We start from the raw sequence: 21,313 nt of genomic DNA on the forward strand, positions 1-21,313 counted from the left end.
CGGGGGCTCCGAGGCGCGGGCAGCAACTCCAGCGGGAGCCCGGGGCGCACAGCCGGGACCGCTGCGCTCGCAGACCCAGCCGCTGCGGGGTGTTTCCGCCCGTGTGACCGAGCGAGATGAACCAGGCGAATCCGGGGCACCCCCCAGCACAGGGCGGCCCCGCTGGGCGGTGCTGGGGCGACGCGTCCCGGCCGAGGAGAGCCAGGAGGCGGCGGGAACTTCGCTGCGATCCCCGCCAGGGTCTGCGCGGAGTTTGCGCCTCGTTCAAACCCAGGGGGCGGGGAGGAAAGAGCCGGGCGGGCTGAAAAGGGGAGCTAGGCAGACAGAGGAAGGGAGGGCCGGGGGCCGGGCTTCGCGCTGAGGCTTCCCCCACCCCAGTGCCATCGCCGGAGGGGCTCTGCCCTGGGCCCCCCCTCGCTGCGCTCCCCGGGGCCATGGCCGCGGCCCCGGCCCAGGAGATGATCGAGCTGAAGAACCTAGAGCTGGAGAAGCGGATCGACCTGACCCGGGGCACCCCGGAGCGCCCCGTGCGCCTGGAGCGCACCAACGCCCTGCGCATCACGCCCGGCAAGGTGCCCGAGCTCCTGAGCCGCGTGCGGCAGATCCGCCTGCTGGGCGGGCAGAACGACCCCCGGCTGACGGGCCAGCTGGGCGAGGGCCACGCCTTCCGGCCCTGCACCCGCGGCCAGCAGACCTGGTGCGACCTGTGCGGAGATTTCGTCTGGGGGGGCCCCCGGAAGAGCCTGCAGTGCGCCCGTGAGTACTGCAGCGGGCCTCCCCTGCAGGGGGGCGCAGGCAGCGGGACTGGCCGAGGCTGGGTTGTTGGCCCCTTCTTGGTAATCCAGCAGAGGGACCCCCCCCCCCCGTACTGCTCTGAGGCTCATTGATGGGGGGTGGGCTTTCGGCGGGGGCATTTGTCTCAGCCTGGCACCTTTCCCAGCAGTCAGGCCAGAGGCATCCATCTGGGGCTGGGGGCGGAGAGCCCTGTCCCTTCTGGTGGAGAAAGGAGCAGCCATAGTCTGTCAGCTGCTCAGGCTGCCCTTCAGTTCCCCTGCCAAAGCCTGGAGAGCAGGAGCCAGGAGAGGAAGTGAGGGGCAGGAACCAGGGGTCTACATCTTCCTCCTTCCCAGAGTTCAGGCAGCGGCTCAGGGCACAGGCCTCCTGCCCCAACCCACCCAGGGGTCCCCTTGTAGCCTGAGAGACGGCAGGAGACTTCCTTTCCTCCTCTGTTCTCTCCCTGGCTCTCCTCTCTGGTTGAGGGGATGGCGGGACCCTTCCCCTGCCGTGGTCCAGCCAGGGATATCATAGTGCCCAGCACCTGGCTCCGCTAGACAAAGAATCAGTGCCAGGCCATTCATCATCCCGTATCCGCGTCGCTGCCAGGCCACATGTGGCATGGGGTGGGCCATGTGGGGGGCCTGTGAGCTGGTGTGAGCAGCCCAGTTCTGGGACACTCACCTCACTCACTCTGCCTGGGATGAACTCAGGGCTCAGCTCTTCAAACCTATAAGAACGGCCATACTGGGTTAGACCAATGGTTCGCCTAGCCCAGTATCCTGCCTCTGACAGTGGCCAGTGCCAGGTGCTTCAGAGGGAATGAACAGAACAGTCCCCACAGCGGCCAGCACTTTGCTGCCTCCCCCAGTCTAGCTCAGTAGCTCCTGGCCTGCTCTGGGCTAAGCACAATGTGCAGACTCCACAGTGGGACCAGTGCTAGCTCATGCATGGAGCTGGGGCCAGGTCCTGCATGTCCTGGCCCCATAGTAGGGTCAGTTCCAGGCTGATGACGTTTGGGATCATCACACACAGCAAACTCTCTGTTCCGCCGAGCAGTGCTTACTGCTGTGGGTCATTTTGCAGTGTTATCACACCCAGGCCTAGCGACCTGGCCAAGTCACCCTATCATCCTAACGGGCTCCCCCTGCTGGTGATTACACAATGGTGCACAGAGGAAATTAACTTCAGAGCCCTCAGGACTCAGAGCCAGCCCAGGGCCTGTGAGAATGGCGATCCCATGGGTATGTGGGACACCCTCCCCCGCCCCCCCCCACATGGCATTGGGGTCTGCCTGCATGGTGCGAAAGCTGCCCTGGGACACCATCTCACAATGGTGCTTTACCCAATACCCAGGAGCTCCCAGTCGTCCCCTGGACTCCTAGGGAGCCCTGCAAATGCAGCCCTGGGGGCACTGTGGGGAAGGAGAGATGGTTCCCTATGCTCATCTCCAGTCATCTTCTTCTGACCAGCGCTCAGCACAGCTGGGAGAGAACCACAGCCAGCCGCTGTAGCTAGAGGGCCCCCGGATGCAGCACTGGTGTGAGTGAGGAGAGTATGAAAGCTCCACTCGGAAGTGTTTAAACCCCAGCCCTGGCACTGTGGGGTCTGGAGTTCCCAGCAGATGCACAGCAGGTCGGGAACCCCCGACCAGCCAGGTGCAGCTGTCAGTAAGAATTGAAGGACTTGGTCGCCTGCCAATCACAGGAAGCGTGGGTGTGGGAGGAAGCCCTGGGGTTAATGGGTTCTTTACCTTTATCTGTTTGCCATGCTGGGCTGGCACTAGGCAGGTGTGGGTGCAAAGCCCCAGTGGCACAGACAGACCAAGGCTCTCCTCCAGCCATAGCGTGTCAAGCTGGGATCTCTTCTGATCCTGCAAGCCAGGCAGAGCTGGGCTGGCTGAGAGGCACTCTTAGGGAAATCCAAGGTGCTGCAGGAAGGGGGCACCCTTCCCTCTAAGCCAGGGAGTAGAGCTCTGCTGCGAGAACCTGAGGCCCTGCCTGCTTGCAGGCATTAAAGATGGTGGGGCACTGTCTGCAAGACTGAGGGTATTAACCTTAAGGGCTTGGCCAGGTCCCTCCTTGGGCGATGTTACGATCTGCCTCCCCTGAATCCCTCTTCAGTCTTCTCCACAGAAGAACAGGTTCCATTTCCATCCCAAAGGCTTGGGTGGCATCGCTGTGTGGTGTCGAACAGCTGCTGCATTCTACCTCAGAGGCAGCTGCATTTCAGTGATGTAGAGCTGGAAGATCTCCCGGGGGGGACAGTAACACTGAGGCAGGGCCGACTCGCCCAGCCTGGGACAGGGAGGGAATGGAACCATTTGCTAGCTCCCAAATTCCTCCTCCTGCTAGAAGAGGCAGAGGCTGGTGGGGCTCATTCCTGGGGAGCAGGGGAGGCAGCAGGCCTGGCTCAGGCTGACTGGGGGTTGCAGGATGGCACGGGGGTGTTTGTATGGGTTGGGAGAGTTGGCAGAGGCAAGGAGTGGCTCTGGAGTGGCTGGGCACTGAGGCTGGGCATGGCAACAGGCACTGAGAGTGACAGGTGGGGAGCCATGCTGGCGGACACTGTGATGTGATTGCTGGAGATGGTGGGCACGGAGCCCGGCGGGGACCCCGGGGGGTCAGGGCATGGGGCATGGACCTGACAGCCCACTGGTCAGGGCACAGAGCCCGGCAAGGGCCATGATATGGGGCAATGGGATGGTGGTAATTGGCGCCCTTAGAGACGGTATCAGTCAACTGATTTGGGCCCATGCTCAGGGAATGCCCACCCTGCCTCTGTTGAGCAGGGAGAAATGTGTTGAGCAGAACAGAATATTTTAGAGATGGAAATAATTGGAGGCAGGAGAGTCCCATGCTGAAGGACAGGGAGGCCCCACCCACCCCAACTGATTGACATGCCCCAGCTGCCAACCTGCTTTAGTGTGATTTCCTTTCCACCTCTGCCTCCACTTCCCCAGTGGCATCTGGATCTCCATTCGCTGCAAGCAAATCCCAGGCAGGTGGCCAGTGGGCTGCCAGGAGAGGGGCTGAAGACCCCAAGGTTTCTGAGGGCCGGGGCTCTGGGGCAGCCCTGCCGTGACAAGTTTCCAGGCTTCCTACCCTAGAGCTGGGAGCTTGAAAGCACTGGGAGCCTCAGCTCTAGCCAGGACTTGACACCCTGCTCTGCTGCAGAAAGCATAAAAGTCCTGAGACAGGCCTCCAGGTTCTGTAATCCTACAACAGTCCTGCCATGTGGGCTGCCCCAGGGCTTGGATTCCCGGGCCCTCAGGATCCCAGGCCAGCTGGCTCCCTGTGGTGCCTGACTCCACAGTGGAAGAGGCTATTCTGCAGTAGCTATCGTGGTCGATTTTCCCTATGTAGATCAGCCCAGAGATTTACCGTGATCCCTTCTGGGCCAAAGGAGAAGCCAGAGACTTTGGTTTGTTTTTAACCCTGGAAAAAGGGCAGGGGATGGAGTTGGAATTTTCCTGGGAAGGAGGAGGAAGCTGAAACCTTTGCTTGTGTGACCCTGCCATGAAGGGATGGGGAGATCTGCCTGGCCCCAATGCTGTGTTGGAGACAGCTGAGCTGATTCTTGCTTTCCCTTCTTGCATTGCTGGGTCCCTTTGGCCCAGCGACCCCGCCCCCACAATCTGTGTTGCTCGCAGCTGTCACCCCACGCTGAGCTCTGTGCCTCTGACCCCCACAGAGGATGGGACGTGGGAACGCTCTCAGCATCTCCCCTGAGGCGGTCTGCTGCTTCCTGCCCCATCCGTGTTTGCTCTAATGTCAGGACAGCTGTTGCCCCAGAGGGACAAGCAGACAAGGCTGTAACTGAACAGCATGAAGGCCAGTGTGGCAAAGCTCTTCTGATTGTAACTAATCGATCACCGAGAGCATCTGTCATCCTAAAGTGCTGCATCAGTTACAGACAAACTCTTTGACTCCCACCCCGCTGAATGCAGCTGCCTCTAGGGTGGAACGCAGCAGCTGTTTAACAGCACACAGCAACCCTGGGACAGGAAGCAAAACTGTGTCCAACTGAAACTTCAGGGGGAGGCCAGGTCAGCAGAATTTAATGACCAATGTTGCACTTTGGCCCGAAAGTGGCTTTACCCGGCAACAACTCTTGTGAAAAGAATAATAATAGTAATAATAATAATACTTAGTACTTCTATAAATGCCAAGGGACTGTGACTGGCCACAAGGTGTCAGTACTGCACCGAGGTCAGTATTACATCAGAGAGGAGGACACCCCCTACTGGCCCACCAACACCGCTTCCTGAAGCACACTGTGCCCTACCACCACACTGGGACATTGGGGTTGGCATTGACTCAGCAGGGAGAGGGTCCCCTACTGAGCACCCACCCTACTTCCTGCAGCACAGCACGCCCTAGCGCCCTGGGGCAGTGACTGCCAGGGGAGAGTGCCCCCTACTGAGTTACCAACCCCACTTTCTGCATCTCCTGGGCCCGTTCCATGCAAGCACTCACCAGGCTTATATGTGAGATCTAACGAGACCACAGTTCAGTGGGAGGCAGTTGCAGAGCCTGTTAGACATGGTGCCTGGTTGTGAGCAGGCCTGGCAGGATCTGATTTTTATTGTCAATGTTGATAAATGTCAATTTCACCTACAAACCCAAAGATTTCCGTCAGTAATAATCCAAATGTACCGACGGGCGATGTCAGGAAAACGCTGCTTGAGAAGTCCTTAGAGTTTGATTGAAGGACAGTTACTTTGTGCATTTTGCAGGTGACGTTGTCAATGTTGTGTTTAGCGGTTATAAAGCGTTACCTCTTGGAATCTCAGCGTCTGTTCTCCGTACAAAATTGTCTGACCCCTCCCCCTAATTTCCAGCAACTGTGAAAATTGAAATGGATAAAAATAAAAAAAAGTTAAAAATAAACCTTGAGTTTCTCCATCAAAATGATGCTAAAGTAACAATTTAATTCTGCCAGGCCTAGTTATAAGCAACAACCGTCCCAGCCACCCCTTCCTCTGTACATAGAATCATAGAATATCAGGGTTGGAAGGGACCTCAGTAGGCCTTTATTAGCAGTGGGTGTCTAAGATAAGTGGAGTGTGGCATTGTAAAATCCATGGATCTGATCCCCTGCTTCCTTACTGGTGTGACTCGGAGTAACTCCAGTGGAGTGACACTGGTGTCAAAGAATTAGATTCGTTGCCCTGCTGTGCTGCAGTGATAACCACTAGAGGGTGCCAGAGCCCTATTTAAAGTCATAGCTCCCCTCTAAAAAGAACAGCTGACAATCCATGGAAGACTTGGGAGGAACTTTCCATGGAGAATTAAGTGTGATGGTTCTGCTTCTGCAGCTAAATCCTGCTCTCCAAAGCTGGGGCATGGGGCCTCTTTCTGCTGCTGCTCACAGGACCAGTGGTTGGAAATCACCATGGGTTTGCTTCCTAAAGAGCTGCCTAGCTGCAGCAGGGAACAGGCAGCCTGGGACTCAGTGGGCTAGTTAGAAGCTGACGAGGCATTCAAGTGTCTCAGCAAAATGGAAGTTTGCCTTCTCTCTCAGTGGAAGGAAGCTCATGTGTTGGATAGACACTGGGATTGTTCTGATGTCCCTATGGAGAGGGAGGGAGAGGCCCTTGAGTTGCCTGAACCCACTGTCAACACCTGTCACGATTATATCCTGACTCTTGTAATATGTGGTGGCTTTTGTCTCTATGGGTTACATGAGAATCTCTAAGTTCATTTTCTTCTGAAGTCTGTCTAGCCCATGTGCTCACAAAGAGAACAGCCTGAAAACATGGCAAAGGCTCAGAAGGCAAATAAGCACCCAAAATGTGTTAGTTTGTCACGGTCTCGTTTTTTTAAGCCAATCTTGGGACTTTTTCAGAGGCCTGATGCCATTTTTTTTGGGGGGGACGGGGACTTCCAGCATTGGAGGTACTGCAAAGAGAAGAGAAGTGCCATGCTTTTTTCTCCCTCTCTCTCTGTTGGGGGCCCTGTGAAATAGTCACAACTGAATGCTAACATCTCCAAAATCAGAGGTGCTCTCGTTTTCTTTCTATAGTGCCCAACTGTTCCCATTTTCCCCACTCCCCACCTGGGTGCATGGGGGCTTGGGGTGCTGGCAAGAACACAGGACTACTTAGGAGTGAATTCAGCTCTGTTTTTCAAGCCACATATTTGGCATATGAAACCATATTCTCATCCAACCAGTTATTCTTTTGCTTCAAAATGGGGAACATTTTGAAATTCATCTTCTGATGAAAGGCTGGAAAAGTGATGTGTTGGGGGCCACAGAACCGCCTTGAATGAAATGAGGACCATGTTGTTTCTCCAATTTTTAAAAAATATACCAAGATTCCCTAATCTTTGCCTCAATCTTAGTTGCTCGGGAGATCTGGGGGAAGGGAAGGAAACCCCAAACCATTTCTCTTTCCCGAGCATTTGACCGGTTCCTGCTACCAAGCTGCATCCTCTGTTTTGTGACATCACAGGTTGCAATGAAGAGGATTGTGATGCCACAAGCAGACCTCAAAGGTGGTAGGACCGAGGCCAGTAACACAGAACAAGGGGAAAGAAATAGAGAATTTGTTCTAACAGGGAAAGGTCTTTGCTATGGGGGAGAGGAGACCCCTGTGAGATAGGGGGTGGGGAAAAGGGCATCCCTGCAGAGATTGGGGGCACATGGGGCGAGTGAGGGGGATCTCTTAGGCTGCATTGTGTCATCGTGTGACTGCCGTTGGAGCATTCCTCTTGCACGAGCCCATCTGCGCTGCAGGAGCTGCGGTCGGCTGCAGCCCATCCAGGCGAATGGTTCCGGGGCCAGCCGGGTGCCCGTTAATAGGCTCTTTGTGCTGGCGGGTGGCAGTTTGGCTCCGGGGAAAGGCAATGCTGCTGGGACAGAGGCTCTTTGTCTTGGTCCCTTTGAAGTGTGTGCATGTTGGGGGGATCACTCTCTCCCTCGCCCCATGGAGGGCGTGTGAGTGGAAGCCTCATGGCCATCAGAGATCCTGGGGCTGGCAGGGCAGCGTCCGAGTGCCACAGAGCTGCACGGTGCATTAATCACAGGGACAGAGAAATTGGAGGGGCAGCAGCCCCGTTAGCTCCTGTCCAGCCCAGCCTCCCTGCAAGCCGGGGCAGGAGCATCCCCTGGGGTCTGTTTCCCTGGCTGCTGGCAGATGCTGGGTGTGCACTGTGGTCGTGGTGGAGCACCTTCAGTGGAAGAGGGCAGAACAGGAACCCACCAAGGGTTTCATTGCCCCCTCTGTCCCTGTGCCTGGCTCCACCTGGGATTGGTGTCCACCTGTAATGCCTGGTCCTTTCCCCTCCACCCGCACAGCCGCTTCTCTGGCTGAGCACCCAGCTCTTGTCTCCTCATCCCCCTACGCCACTTCCTTGGCAGACCCCAGCTCCGCAGGGGTGTGCGTGGCGTGGTATGGGTCGGTGTCCCCAGCACTTGCTCTCACCATCCCTCCCCTGGCTGATCTTGGGGGCAGGCAGCAGAGCTGGCATGACTGTAAAGGTGGGATCCCCTGCAAGTGGCTGAAGGAGGCCTGTGCGCTTGCTGGTTGATTTCTGGTGGGGATCTCATGGGACCCCGGCTCCTTTATTCCATTCCCTCCTGAAATCCCAAAGCGCAGGCCCAGATAGTCAGGATTCAGCCCAGAGCGGGGGCCTCTCTGCTTCTGAGGACCCCACACTGGCCACCAGCTCTGGCTGAGATGGGGGCCAACGACTCCCTCCTGGCCTGAGCTTGGTCTGGTTGGGGGTGGGGGTGATCCAAGGTTAGGTTTGTCACACCGCCCCCCTCCGAGTTCCCATGCAGCAGGGCTCTCCCTGGGACCTGGGGATGTAAGTGGAGAGGCAGGGAGCTGGGATAGGAAATACTGAGCCATCATGCAGCTGATTGGGATGTTCAATGGTGTCAGACTGGCCCTGTCCCAGCCCTGGGGTTCTGGCAAGCGCTGGAGCCTGGGGGCTGCTGCTCCTTCCAGCAGGCTGCTGAATTACCCTGCAGGCTCGCCTAACGCTGTCTTCTCTTTCCTCTCCCCTCCCCCAGACTGCAAGTTCACCTGCCACTATCGGTGCCGCGCCCTGATCCAGCTGGACTGCAGTGGCCCCCGGTACCAGGACAGTGACCCGGCTGAGGCCAACGAACAGACGGTGGAGAAAGACACCAACGTGGTAGGAGAGCAGTTGGGGGGAACAGGGCAGGAGCAGCCAGGAGCTCCCCCAACAGGCAGGGCTCCTGCCCTGGCCCCCACAGCGTCCCCTGCTGGGAGAGGCTGGGGCTGGAGTTCATCAAGCTCCTCCCCTTGCTGTCTGTCCCCAGCCCAAGGCGTGGGTGCTGCCCCTTCCATGCACAGCAGTGTGCACGTGGGGCTTAGCTGGCGTCCAGGGAAAGCGTCATAAATCTTGTTGTGGCCCTGGTGGAGGAGCCAGCTCCAATTTCATCCTGAGATTGTGGCTCCACTCCCGGCAGCTGGGGCCTCCCCAGGGGCAGGGACAGTGGGGGAAGGGAGGTGAGGCCCATTCACCCAGTTGGGCGGGCGCATTGCTAATTAGCTCCATGCCATGTGCCGGGGTGGCTGTCCTGACACCTACCAACAAGGCAGATGAGCACCTGGCCCCCATGTCTGGGACGCCCATGGGGTCTGGATCCCCTCCTGCCCGCCCCTCCCCTGTGCTCACTGCTGAGTCCGTCAGAATCTTCCCTGTCACCCCACCCTCATTACTGACCCCAATTCCCCTCCCCCACAGACCCACCATTACCCCTATTGCCTCCTTGCCCATCACCCCCCACCCACCCTCATTAGACCCCAATGCCCTCCCCCACAGATTCTCCATTGTCCTCTGCCATCACCCTCCACCCAGCTCCATTACAGACCTCAAATCCCCTCCCCCACAGACCCACCATTGCCCTTTGCCCATCACCCCCCCACCCCATTACAGACCCCAATTCTCATCACCCACAGACCCACCATTGTCCCTCTCTGAGCATATGGAAAGGTTCTCAGGATGAAATTCAGTGCAAAGGAAATCCTGTCTGAGCCCCACCCTGAAGGGATGACCTTTTAAACAGCAGTGAGTGTTGTGCTGGTGAATGGAGTCCGAGGGGCTGTTGATCCATTTGCAGAGCAGCAGGGAGGGTGATCTAGTGCTTAGGGCACTGAACTGGGAGTTGGGAGGCCTGGGCTCAGTTCCTGGCTCAGCCACAGACTCCCAGTGCCTCAGTTTCACCATCTGTAAAATGGGGATCTTTCCCTACCTCCTTGGTGTGTGAGTGTACAATCCCTTGTGAGGTGCTCCGACAACCCTGATGTGCATTATATAAGTAGCTCTGGGGCACATGCCCGGGGCTGCCATGCAGCCATTAGGTGGTGACAATGGGAACCCTGTGGGGGCAGGGCTAGGGTGACCAGATAGCAAGTGCGGTGCTCCAATATGTCTGTTAGTCTATAAGCTTTCGTGGGTGAATACCCACTTCGTCAAATAGCAAGTGTATAAAAAATTGGGATGGGGGTGGGGGGCAATAGGTGCCTATATAAGAAAAAGCCCCCAAAATCAGGACTGTCCCTATAAAATCGGGACATGTGGTCACCCTAGGCAGGGCCCATATTCCTCTGTCTGAACAGCGCCTAGTACAATGTGGCCTAATAGAGTGATGCTGACTGGGCCCTCCGGGGGCTGTAGCAACAATGAATCATCACAGCCAGTTGGCTGAACTGGAGCTGGTGAAGGTCTCCATCCCCTGTGTAGCCTGCTCAGGAAAACCCGACAGCAGAGTGGCTCCTGGCTGGGTTGTAGGTCATTGCGTGTCTCTCGTTTCCTCGGCTGAGGGGTTCACTGATGGTGGGTAGAGCAGGCTTCTTGTGGCCCTGTTGGGCTGTTGTAATAGTACTTTGCCTCTGACAGTGGGTCTGACCCACTCCCAGACAGCTGGGTGCTTTTCGGAGCCATCTGAATGCCCTGGCCTGCGAATCCGGAGCGGAATTCATAAAGGGCTGGGGTTTGTCATGGTATTACTGATTCCTCCTGGTGCAATCAGAAATCCATTGATAGCTGCATCTCTTCTGGTGACTCTACTACTGGCCATGACCAGGGAACACAGGGGGGAGTGGAGCGAACCAAACCTTGCCGTCTCTGCAGGGCATTGGGGGCTCTGTGCTTTAGGCAAGGGGAGTTCAGTTTGTGTTTGGGGGAGCTTTGGAGTGGTGGGGGGGCTAGATTGTGCTTTGGTTTGGCTAAATGCTTGTGGGGCTAGCTTGAGTTTGGGAGGGAGGTTTGCATTTTGGGGCTAAGATGGGGGGGGGCATCAGTCTGCATTGTGGGGTGGAGGTTCCCATGGTTCTCATTCTTTCCAAATTGGGCTGCCCCTCCCTGATCAAAAACGCAAGGAAGTGAGACTGCCTGGGATTCCCAGTGCAAGTGAGAACCTGAAAGCAGGGTCAGCCCCAGCATCCTGCCTGTGTCTCCAAGGAGCCGCTGGGGAATAATCACTGAGGCAGATCTGGGAGGGGACAAAGGTCAGCCAGGTTTCATCCCCTGTCTGCACTGCCCCGCACTGAACTCCATGTTGCTGCTGGGGCTGTTGCCACCTCCCTCATGCAGAAGAAAGGCAGTTTTGTCTTAATGGAAATGGTCCCCATGTCCTGCTGAGTTAGTGTGTCTGTCTCTCTCCTTTGGTCCTTCTGGCCTAAGATGTACCCATCTCTGACTCCTGGGTGAAAGAGCTGATTAACTCAGCACACACCTATCTACCTACCTACCTGGGAGCATTGCTGTGTGGTTAGAGCACAGGCCTGAGAATCGGGGCTATTCACAGGCTGGCTTAGGGCACTAATGTGTGACAGGGGAGGCCTGACCTCAATTCCCTGCCCCACCACGTGTCCTGTGTGACCTTGGGCAAGTCACTTCAGGCCCAGCTCCTGCAAGGTAGTTGAGCAGTAAAGACCTCGGAGGAGCTGGCCCCAGACAGTCTCTGTGCTTTAGTTCCCCTTGTGTGATATGGGGGTCCTGGCCCTTCCCTGCCTGGCACGGGGGGGGGGACTGGGAGGTTAGATGCATACGGCCTGTGAAGCGCCCAGATACCGCCATGATGGGCGCCCTGCGCGGCTCCTGTAAACACGCTGAGCGAGGCGGAGGTGGCAGTGGTGTCCCTGCATCATGGGCGATGCTGGCCCCAGGCTGGCTAATGTTTGGGAAGCGCCGCCGAAGAGCGGCCGCGGCGGGGCGAGCAGCTTTGGGGATGAAATCACGGCCGGAAAGGGGCGGGGCCAGAGCGCCTTCGCCCCGCCCCAGCTGGCTGCGCAGCCTCCCCCAATCCGGGCCGGCCCCTGGTGCGGTGTGTACGTTTCAATCCCAACGGCTCGGCTGCAGCCCGGCGACGGCGAGCAGGAGCCGGGGACCACGGGCGGGCAGTGCTTCGCTTCGCTTCGGGGTGCGGGCTCCCGCCCTCTCCGTCGGACCTAGCCTCGGCGGCTGCCGGCAGATCCGGGCTTGTTCCGAGCGGGCCGGTCGGGGGGCCGGGGATCCGAGCGCTCCCAGCCCGGGCCGGAGAAGGGCGAGGCCGCTTGCCAGGGTCGGAGGGCGAGCAGCGGCCGGGGAGGGGATGAGCGAGGGCGAGCCGGGGACCCCGTCCTTCGAGATGACCTGGAGCAGCACCACCAGCAGCGGCTACTGCAGCCAGGAGGACTCGGACTCGGAGCTGGAGCAGTACTTCACGGCGCGCACTTCCTTCATCCGCAAACCCCTCAAGGACAAGGTGAGGCAGAGACGGAGCCCCGATTCGGAGTGTGTGTGTGTGGGGGGGAGTCCGGATCCCCCCCAGTGCCCGGTAGGGGAGCCCCGATTCGGAGTGGGAGGGGATCCGGATCCCCCCCAGTGCCCGGTAGAGGAGCCCTGATTCGGAGTGTGTGTGTGGGGGATTCGGATCCCCCCAGTGCCCGGTAGGGGAGCCCCGACTGGGAGTGTGCGTGGGGGATCCAGATTTCGCCGTGCGTGGATGGGGAGATCCGGATCCTAGAGTTGGAGGCTCCTCAAGGAGGACTTTGCTCCCCTTCCTTTGAACCAGACGACTATTATTTCGTGTGCCCAGGGCCCCGCTCTTCTTGGCGCTGCGCAGACACACTGCGGGGTGGGTGAACAAGGCCCCTGTCCAAAAGGTCTCACTGCCGGCTGATCCGATTTCTTCGGACCCCATCCTGTTACTCCTGGGTCTGCTTCTCCACTGGCTGGTCCCCTAAGTGCCTTGGGGAGTCACACGGGCTGAGCGGCCGCGGATGGGGGGCTGCCCTGTGGGTCTCCGAGGTGAGCGAAGCTCGGTGGAGGGTGTCTAACTAGCCAGCGAGCCGTACCCCGCCAGCCCAGGCTCTGGGCACTTCGCAAGCAAACTGATGGGGCTCATCCCAGGGTACGGGGGGGGGAAAAGGCTAGTCCTCCATACGCCTCCACGGAGCCTTCCCATGGGTGTATCAAATGCGCTTGCCTGGGTAGGCGTTTTTCCGGGAACCGGTTTTTTTCGGGGGGCGGGAGGGTGGAGGGTGTGAAACTAACCCTTACGCCGCTGTCACGGGGGCTGAAGGATCTTGGCCAAATGCCATGGGGGGCCAGTCGGGAGGAGGGGTTCCTGTCTCCCTGGCCTGGCTGGCGCATGGCTTGCTGAGATCTGTAGGGTAAAGAGAGGTGGGGTATTGCCCTTCAGCTGTGATGACATTACACGTGGCGTGAGTTTGGTGGGTCTTCTGCCAGCCCCTTGATGGGCATTTAGCGTAAAACCCTCAGTTTGGCACCACTGGAAGACTTGGCTTTTGGGACGGTGCGGGTCAGGATCGAGGGGCATCAGCCGAACTGGGGGGGATCCAGGAGTGGAACAGCGGGCGGGGACTGTGGGTTGAGACTGAGTGCAGCTGCATTGTTATCCAGCTCTCCAAATTCTTCACCTTTTCCCTCTGTCTTCGGGCTTCCAGTTCCTGTGGTGTCTGTCCCCAGAGTGCTGGGCACTGAGGTGGTGGTAAGGGCAGGAGGAGCTCTCTGGCCATCCTGGCAGACTGGGGAGGTGGCAGATAGAGGCTGAGTTAGGGAGATCTGCCCCAGAGGACCCTTGGCAGAGCATCAGTTTGAGCTGCGTCCGGCACCCAGAATGGTGAATGGTCGTTGAGGGACAGGCTCAAATTGCCACCTGGCACCATCGCCCTGTGATGGGGCATCTGCCAGGCTCTTTCTCTGCCTGAGGAGGCCTAGCCCACCCAGCTCTGTGCTACCCGAGGGCAGGCTGGTGGGGAGAAGGACATAGGTGTCTGAACTTGGCAAGCTGGTGTGGAGATGGAGACCTCCCCACCTGGAGGGCCCAGGGCTGTTCCAGCTCTGTGATCCTCTTAGCCCAGGGGTGGGCAAACTTTTTGGCCTGAGGGCCACATCTGAGAATAGAAATTGTATGGCGGGCTATGGAAGGACTCCAGCTCCAAAGAGCTCCATGGACCAGTGCCCAGCGTTGCAATGACAAACCTCCAGCTGCCACCAGCCAAAGGAGGTTGCGTTGTTAGTGGGTAACAGTGGCTAGGGAGGTCCTTGCACATGGTGTCTCCTTGGAGCCCTACAGAGCACTCTGGGGCCACTCAGCCTGTGGCCCTACAGGAGCTGAGCTGGGCCGGCATTATGGGCCATTCAACGAAGGACCACGAATCTGGCTGACCTTTGGCTCAGCCTGTGGCTTTGGCAGATGATCTGAGGTCAGGAGACACAAGGGTGTGAGACATGGGATGATCTCAGCCTCTGGGGTGGGTGTGGATGAGTTGGTTCCACTCAACTGGTGACTGGAACAGGTTGTGTGTATGTGTGTATGTACATATGGGGAGGCGTGGATGAACTGGGGGAGTTTTTAATACTCCCCAAAGGGAATTGCTGATTTAACTGGCAAAAACTAAGAAAAGTGGGACTGGGTGTTGGTCAAACTTCAACCCCCTACCCTCTGCCAGTGCACTATGTTCCTGGCCACAGCTCCTTTGCTGGTCCTGTCCTGACCCCCAGATTGACTGATGCCCCTCAAGCCTACCCTGCAGCACCCTCTGCTGTGCCAGTCTTGGGCTGCTGCTGAGCAGAGTCTGGCCTTTGTGTGGTGCCTTTGTTTGTCAGCAGCAAAAGGCGTGAAACCCCCTCCCCCCGCCGCTGCCCCCTGCAGCTGTGTCCGTGCCTGCCACTCTGCAGGGGCTGGGTGGAAAAGAATTGTTCCCTGAGTGCCAAACTGCTGCTGGCAAAGGCTGTGGCCTCCCAGCTGTGATACATTGAGACCCCCACAGAAGGGTAAATTCCTCAGCTGGCTCAGAAACCCCCTGGGGACACCCCTGCGAGGTGTCCTTATGTGAGTGACAGAGCCCTGTTAGTCTCCTGTTTGTGTGATTAAGTGTTTCCTAGTGGTTAGAGCAGAGGTGCTGGGAGCCAGGACGCCTGGGTTCTGTTGCCAGATCTGTGGGGAGTGGAATCTACTGGTTACAGGAGAGAGTCTGGGAGTCAGGACTCCTGGGTTCTGTTGCCAGCCCTGCCACTGACTCACCAGGTGACCTTGGGCGAGTCACGACAAAGCTCTGTGCCTCAGTTTCCCCATTCTGTACAATGATTTTGGGTGTGCTGGACTGTAAAGCTTGGTTCACTCCCAGGTGTAATGTGCATTCAGATCCTTGGTTCTCTCTGGGTTTGGCCACCATCAGAGCACTCCCAAGCACTTAATGATGGAAACCGCGCCCTGGCGGGCCTGCAGGAAAAGTAGAGTTTGTGCATGATTCAGTGGCTGTGCTGAGACTATCATGGGAAAGCACAGCTAGTCTTATCAGCCCATTTCATTTAGGTGCCTAGGGGGGAGCTGAGCTCTTCAGAAAATCTGTGGCTCATCCCACGTTACCTGGCAGGCCAGTGCTAGAGCCAGGCGTTGAGCCCAGGTCTGCTGAGCCCCAGTCCCGTGTTGTAGCTACTGGCCCCTCTTCCTTTTCTTCCCCATTGGTCCGCTGGAGATTGTGGCGTAGCGGGACAGGTGTCTCTTGGATAATCAGGGCCGTGGTGGGCTTTGGGACCTTGCCCTGGGGAAGCCGGTGCAGAGGGCAGGGCACTGTGGAGGGGCTGGGGGCAGCTGGCAGTGATCTGTGTTGCCAGGCTTTTCAGGGTGGGGAGCTTCATGTCTGGAGGCAACAACTGTGTGAGACACTGGCTCTGATGGGGAGGGTGGGGCGGGGGGGCAACCTTCTGGCCAGTGGCAAACAAGAAAGGGGCATCTCTGGCCTCATGGCTCTGGGGGCCTCTCCTGACACCCAGGAGTCCGAACGGACCCCAAGACTGTGGCTGACTGGACAGCCTGGATACCAGGAGACATTCCAAGTGCTGCCCTTATTGGGTTAGCATCGCCATGGCCTTGCCCAGCATCACCAGCTGCTGCTTCCCTAAGGGCTGGCAAAGCACAAAGCAGGATGGTTCTTAAATGGGGGCGTTGGATGGGGAGGGGCTGACGTTGAGCCCCCGAGCACAGGCCAGGAGAGCGCAGGGCCTTCTCCTCAGGACGGTTCTAGGCTGCGCTTTGCTCTCCAGTGTAAACCTTGTCTGCTCCTTTCCAGGTGACTCTGGCTCTTTGTCCCTTGCCCTGGAGGCTTAAGGGGAGTCAGGGCTGCTGCTCTCCTGCTCCGTGCAAAGGGCCTCCTGCACCCCAGCTGTGTGGTGTCTGCGCACTGGGGGAGCGGAACCCCCCCCAGGTGCTGTGCCCAGTGGGAGTGCTACTCACCCGTGACTAAGGGTGATGGAGCCAGGTTGTAATACAATCCATCTGACTCAGAATCTGAGAGCGGAGGCAGCCAGACCAGCTGTTAACCATTTCACCATGTCCCTGAGCAGCCAGCCCTCTCAGCAGGGGCAGTCAGAGAGATGGGGAGGTTGCAGACAGTTGGGTACAATGCCCCTGGACTGGCTGTAGCTTTGGTGCCCTGCCCAACAAAGGGGCAGTTGAGAGCCCAGCTGCAGTGACTGGAGGGGCAGGACACCCCCAGGCTGGAGAAAGGAGAGAGAGAAATGCAGCCAGAAAGCGAGAAGGGAATGGGCTGGGAGGAAATTCCCTCCCCCACCCTCATCTTCCCCTACTGAGCAGAGGCAGGGGGTTGTGGGATCCCAGCCCAGGCAGTGAGTGGCACCAGGGGTTAAATATTTGTTAGGATCCAACAATCGCAGGCCTCTCAAACATGTAAACAGCTCTTCTCAGGCCCTGCTGGAGCCAAAGTGAAAATCTGTGGTCCCCGCGGCCAGCCGGGTCGCCCAGGGTCGGGGGAGGGACCAAACACAGATGTCGTCCATTCTGCAGCCCAGGGTCTGCTCCTGCTTGATGGGCTCTTGGAACTTGGGGTGATCCTGTGGGGAGCTGGGGAGGGGACATGGACCCAGGACAAACTCACTGACTGCAAGCTGGAGGCTGCAGCGAGTGTGTATAATGCCAATGCCACAGAACGCAGGGCTCGGCCCATCCCCAAGAACACAGTCCCAGTGGTGAGAGAGGGCATTATGCCTGTATATGGTTGTTTGCCACGTGATAACCCAAGGTGCTGCTGGCTCTGGGATAGGGAGTGAGCAGGGCCCTATCGCAGGCCGGGGGAGTGATAAGGGCAGCCGGGGCCAGGAGAGGAGACGATCTGGCTGTGTTGCACCGGGTGTGTAGGCAGCATAGATCGGCTGACAGGCTTTGCAGTGGCACCTCACTGACCTGCACGCCCGGCCTCCTGCGCCCTGATTGCTGAACTTCCCTCCTGGGAAACAGCCCTGTCTCATGCCTACTGGTGCTGGTGGCAGGCAGCTGGGCATGTGGCACTGGGGGTTGCTCACTCCCAGCCGGCAGGGCACCCCATACCTGCTAGGCACCTTGCTGTCTACACCCTGGCATAGTAGCTGTCTCCTGTGCTGTGTGCCATGTTGTGGGTGGGGTGTGGCTGCAATGACTTAATGCTATTGGGAGGAGGCGCTGCTGCCAGGACCTCCCTCTCCCATTCCAAGGGGGCACATCCCCCTTTCCCTGGGTCCAACATACAGTGAGTACCCATGAGTGCCCAGTATCCACTGCGCCCTGGCGCAATGTCCTGTGACAGTGCTCCAGGCTGCCCATCTTTGACCTGTGCTGATTGTGACATGCAGCTCATGCAGGTGGGCTGGGCATTTCATCACCCCTTCAGGCGCCGCTTAGGGGCCTCTTCCTGCATATGCGGGGCTGACTCCGCGGGGACCTCCAGGGCTAAATGCACAAGCAGCTGAGTGACAGAGCTGTGGCGGCCTAGCTTGGGCTGTGGCGGACTCCTCCTGTGTGGCTTGGCACGGGTGAGGGGGCCTGTAACACACCCTCGCCCTGTGCGTCTGTGTTGCCGTTACCTGGTAACTAACCAGCCCTGTGTTATTTCCGTTGCGGAGCAGCAGAGCCGACCTCAAAGCTGTTCTAAGCAAAACAAAACTGATCTGAGCAAAGTTGCAGCTATTCCCCGAGCTGGGCTTGGAACAGCTGAGGATCCTGGTGTAGGGGAGGCATGAGAGATACCCTGGCAGGGCATGCCCCGTTGTGTGTGGGGAAATGCTATCGCTGCCCTAGCATTAGTTGGCAGGAAATGTCTGGAACCAGGGGTGCCTGTAGGAGGTGCTGTGGCATTGGAGCAGGGGGTGATACGTTATGTAATGTCCCAGCAAATGGGCCTTGGAGAAAATTCTCTTTGTTCTGTAAACAGGATGCCTGTGTCCCTCCCTGTGACTGTTCATCCTTCAGCCGTGAGCTCCCAGCGAGCCTTTTCCGTCCTGGGCTGGGCCGGGCTCCCTGTGCTGTGCACCCTACCCTCGCAGGCTTCCGCCTGCCCTGATCCTCAGGATACAGAGACTTCCCCCTTTGGTTCCTTGGATCTGATCTCTGCGCATGGGAAACGTGCTCCACCCCGACGCACACCCATGTTCCCTCATCCTGTCAGGGCGTAGCCAGGCTGGGTTTTGTAAGCCTCTGCCTAAGCTGCGGCAGGTCTGGACCCAGAACAGTGCTAGTAACTTGCACTTAAAGCATTGATTCCCAAAGTCTGCATGGACGAGGCAAACTCCACGTGACCCAACCTCTCTCCCAGTCTCAGGGACAGCCAGATGCTGGGCCTTGGGAAGCAGTTCTTGTTTAACAGAGCACATTACAATCATAGCATGCAGGAGTTGAAAGCAGCTCTGCACTTCCTGTCCTAAATGTGACTTGGAAAGGCCACCAGAAAACAAGGCATTGGCTCAATTTATTTATTTATTGGACTGCATCTGAAAGAAGAGCAGGAATGTGTGGTCGTGTGTCTCTTGCTTTTGCTGGAGATGTCCCTGGAGGACTAGAGAACTGGGGTGTGACAAAGTGGGAATTTTCCCTTGTTATGTTGTATGCGAGTCTTACTGTTTTGTATTAATGCTGTGTGTGCCTCAGTTTCCCTGTGTATTGCACCAATGTCTAGGTGGTGGGAATAAGGGTGTGTGACTTTTGCGGGGGTTGCTCCAGCTGCCTACATGGATGCTATGGCTGCCCCTTCGTAACCTGAGACCCAGGAGGGGGATATGACCAGGTGACGACCAGGCGACTCTTGGCCAGGGAAGCGAGTCAAAGGCTGGAGGAGGAACAACTGGCAGGGCAGGGGCCAGGCAGCTGGAAGTGAGTCAGTCTCGGCTGGCTTGGGGCGCAGGGGGAGGGCCAGAGCCTTGGCTCTGGGCTCCCCTCCCCCCAGGTTGGACTTGGCTGAAAGTCCCTGATTTCTGTGCTAACAAGTTGTGTCCTATGCTGTGTTCCTGTCGACTAATAAACCTTCTGTTTTACTGGCTGTCTGAGAGTCACATCTGACTCTGAAGTTGGGGTGCAGGGCTCTCTGGCTTCCCCAGGAGCCCCGCATGGGCGGACTCGCTGCTGGAAGCACACAGTGTGGAAGGGGATGCTGAATGCTCTGAGGCCAGACCCAGGAAGGTCGAAGCTGGGTAAGCTTCTTGCCCTGGAGACAGTCTGCTCAGGGAGGAGGCTCCCCCAGAGTCCTGACTGGCTTCGTATGGAGTAGTTCTAGAGCATTGCCCCGGTGACTCCATGACATGGGGCAAGAGCTTTCTCAGTCTTTAATTGAAAGGTATTGAAACTTTAACAGGGAGAGTTTTCCTCCTGCCTATTTGTTGAGCATTTGAATTAGATGGGTCTTAACAAAGACAGACCGGTATGAGCATTTGCTCTCTCATTCCCTTTCATTAATCTTTGTTCATCCCTCAGGTGTCTGCTGACATAACCCTGCAGTTTTCCAGTTGTCTGTCAAGTCTTCTGGGAAGATCAGGGTAATTGTAATGCCCAGCCTCGCTGTGTTGATGGGACAAGCTGTTGATCTAATCGCATTTCTCAGGAGATGGGTCTGCAGTGTCCAGACATTTGTCCCTGGCTTTAGATGGAGGCTGTGTGGGATTCCACACCCCCGAATGTGTCGGATAATTCCTCGTGATTCGTGGGGTGTCCTGCTATTAAAGTGCTTCGGACTCCGGAATCTCTGGCTCAGCCTGAAGGGCCTCCTGGCTGCTGCTCTGAGTTACTTCCTGGTCTCTTGTTTGTGGAGCAGAACCTGGGTACTTGCTCCCTGCTCCACAACCAGGGGACAAGCACCTGCCCAGAGCTAGGGCAGTGCAGGCTGAATGATCACACTGGAGAAACATTCCCTAGAGCAGTGGTTTTCAAACTTTTTTTTCTGGCGACCCAGTTGAAAAAAAATTGTCGATGCCCGCGGCCCAACAGAGCTGGGGATGACAGGTTTGGGGTGTGGGAGGGGCAGAGGGTTGGGGTGGGGCTGGGAATGAGGGGTTCAGGGTGTGGGGTGGGGCTGGGGCAGGGGGTTGGAGTGCTGGAGGGGGTCAGGGCTCTGGGGTGGGACCGAGGATGAGGGGTTTGGGGTGCAGGAAGGGGCTCCAGGTTTGGGGGGCTCAGGGCTCGACCAGGGGATTGGGGCGCGGGCTTACCTCAGGCCGCTCCCAGTCAGTGGCACAGCAGGGGTGCTAAGGCAGGCTTCCTGCCTGTCCTGGCACCACTGACTGCGCTGTGCCCTGGAAGCGGCCAGCGGCAGGTCTGGCTCCTAGGTGGAGGCACGCAAGAGGCTCTGCGTGGCTCTCGCCTGCAGGCACTGCCCCCCACCCCCACGCATGCCAGCTCCTATTGGCCAGCCAGTGCTCGGGGCGGGGGCAGCGCGCAGAGCCCCATGGGGCTCCCCCACGCCTAGAAGCTGGACCTGCTGATGGCCACTTCCAGGGCGCAGTGTGGTGTCAGAACAGGTAGGGACTACCCTGCCTTAGCTGGGCAGCACCGCCGACAGGACTTTTAACAGCCCGGTCAGTGGTGCTGACCAGAGCTGCCAGGACCGAGTGCCTTACACTCCGCAACCCAGTACTGGGTTGCAACCCAGAGTTTGAAAACCAGTACCCTAGAGGATCATCAACTGACTGATCTGCAGGGTCAGAGATATGGGAGCTGGGGGAAGGACCAGAGTAGCAACCATAGCTTGCTGGGTGATAAAGCAGCTCAGCTAAGCCACAGAGCACTCCAG

At 57.9% G+C, this 21,313-nt stretch overlaps 1 protein-coding gene across 2 annotated transcripts in view; it reads left to right on the forward strand.

Annotated features, from left to right (window-relative positions):
- The first annotated feature begins 326 nt into the window (after positions 1-326).
- Positions 327-21,313, forward strand: part of RASSF1 (Ras association domain family member 1) — a 28,850-nt gene continuing 7,863 nt past the window's right edge. The window contains exons 1-2 of one of the 2 annotated variants that reach the window (XM_084633077.1): positions 327-756; positions 8,797-8,921. In XM_084633077.1, the coding sequence (XP_084489203.1) occupies positions 435-756; positions 8,797-8,921 (447 nt within the window). In that variant the 5' untranslated portion in view covers positions 327-434. Of the gene's footprint in view, positions 757-8,796; positions 8,922-12,073; positions 12,502-21,313 lie in introns of those variants that run through there. The other variant, XM_084633078.1, reaches the window with a different exon arrangement.

This window comes from Lepidochelys olivacea (assembly GCF_965140295.1).
Source record: "Lepidochelys olivacea isolate rLepOli2 genome assembly, chromosome: 7".
Classification (NCBI taxonomy): domain Eukaryota; kingdom Metazoa; phylum Chordata; order Testudines; family Cheloniidae; genus Lepidochelys; species Lepidochelys olivacea.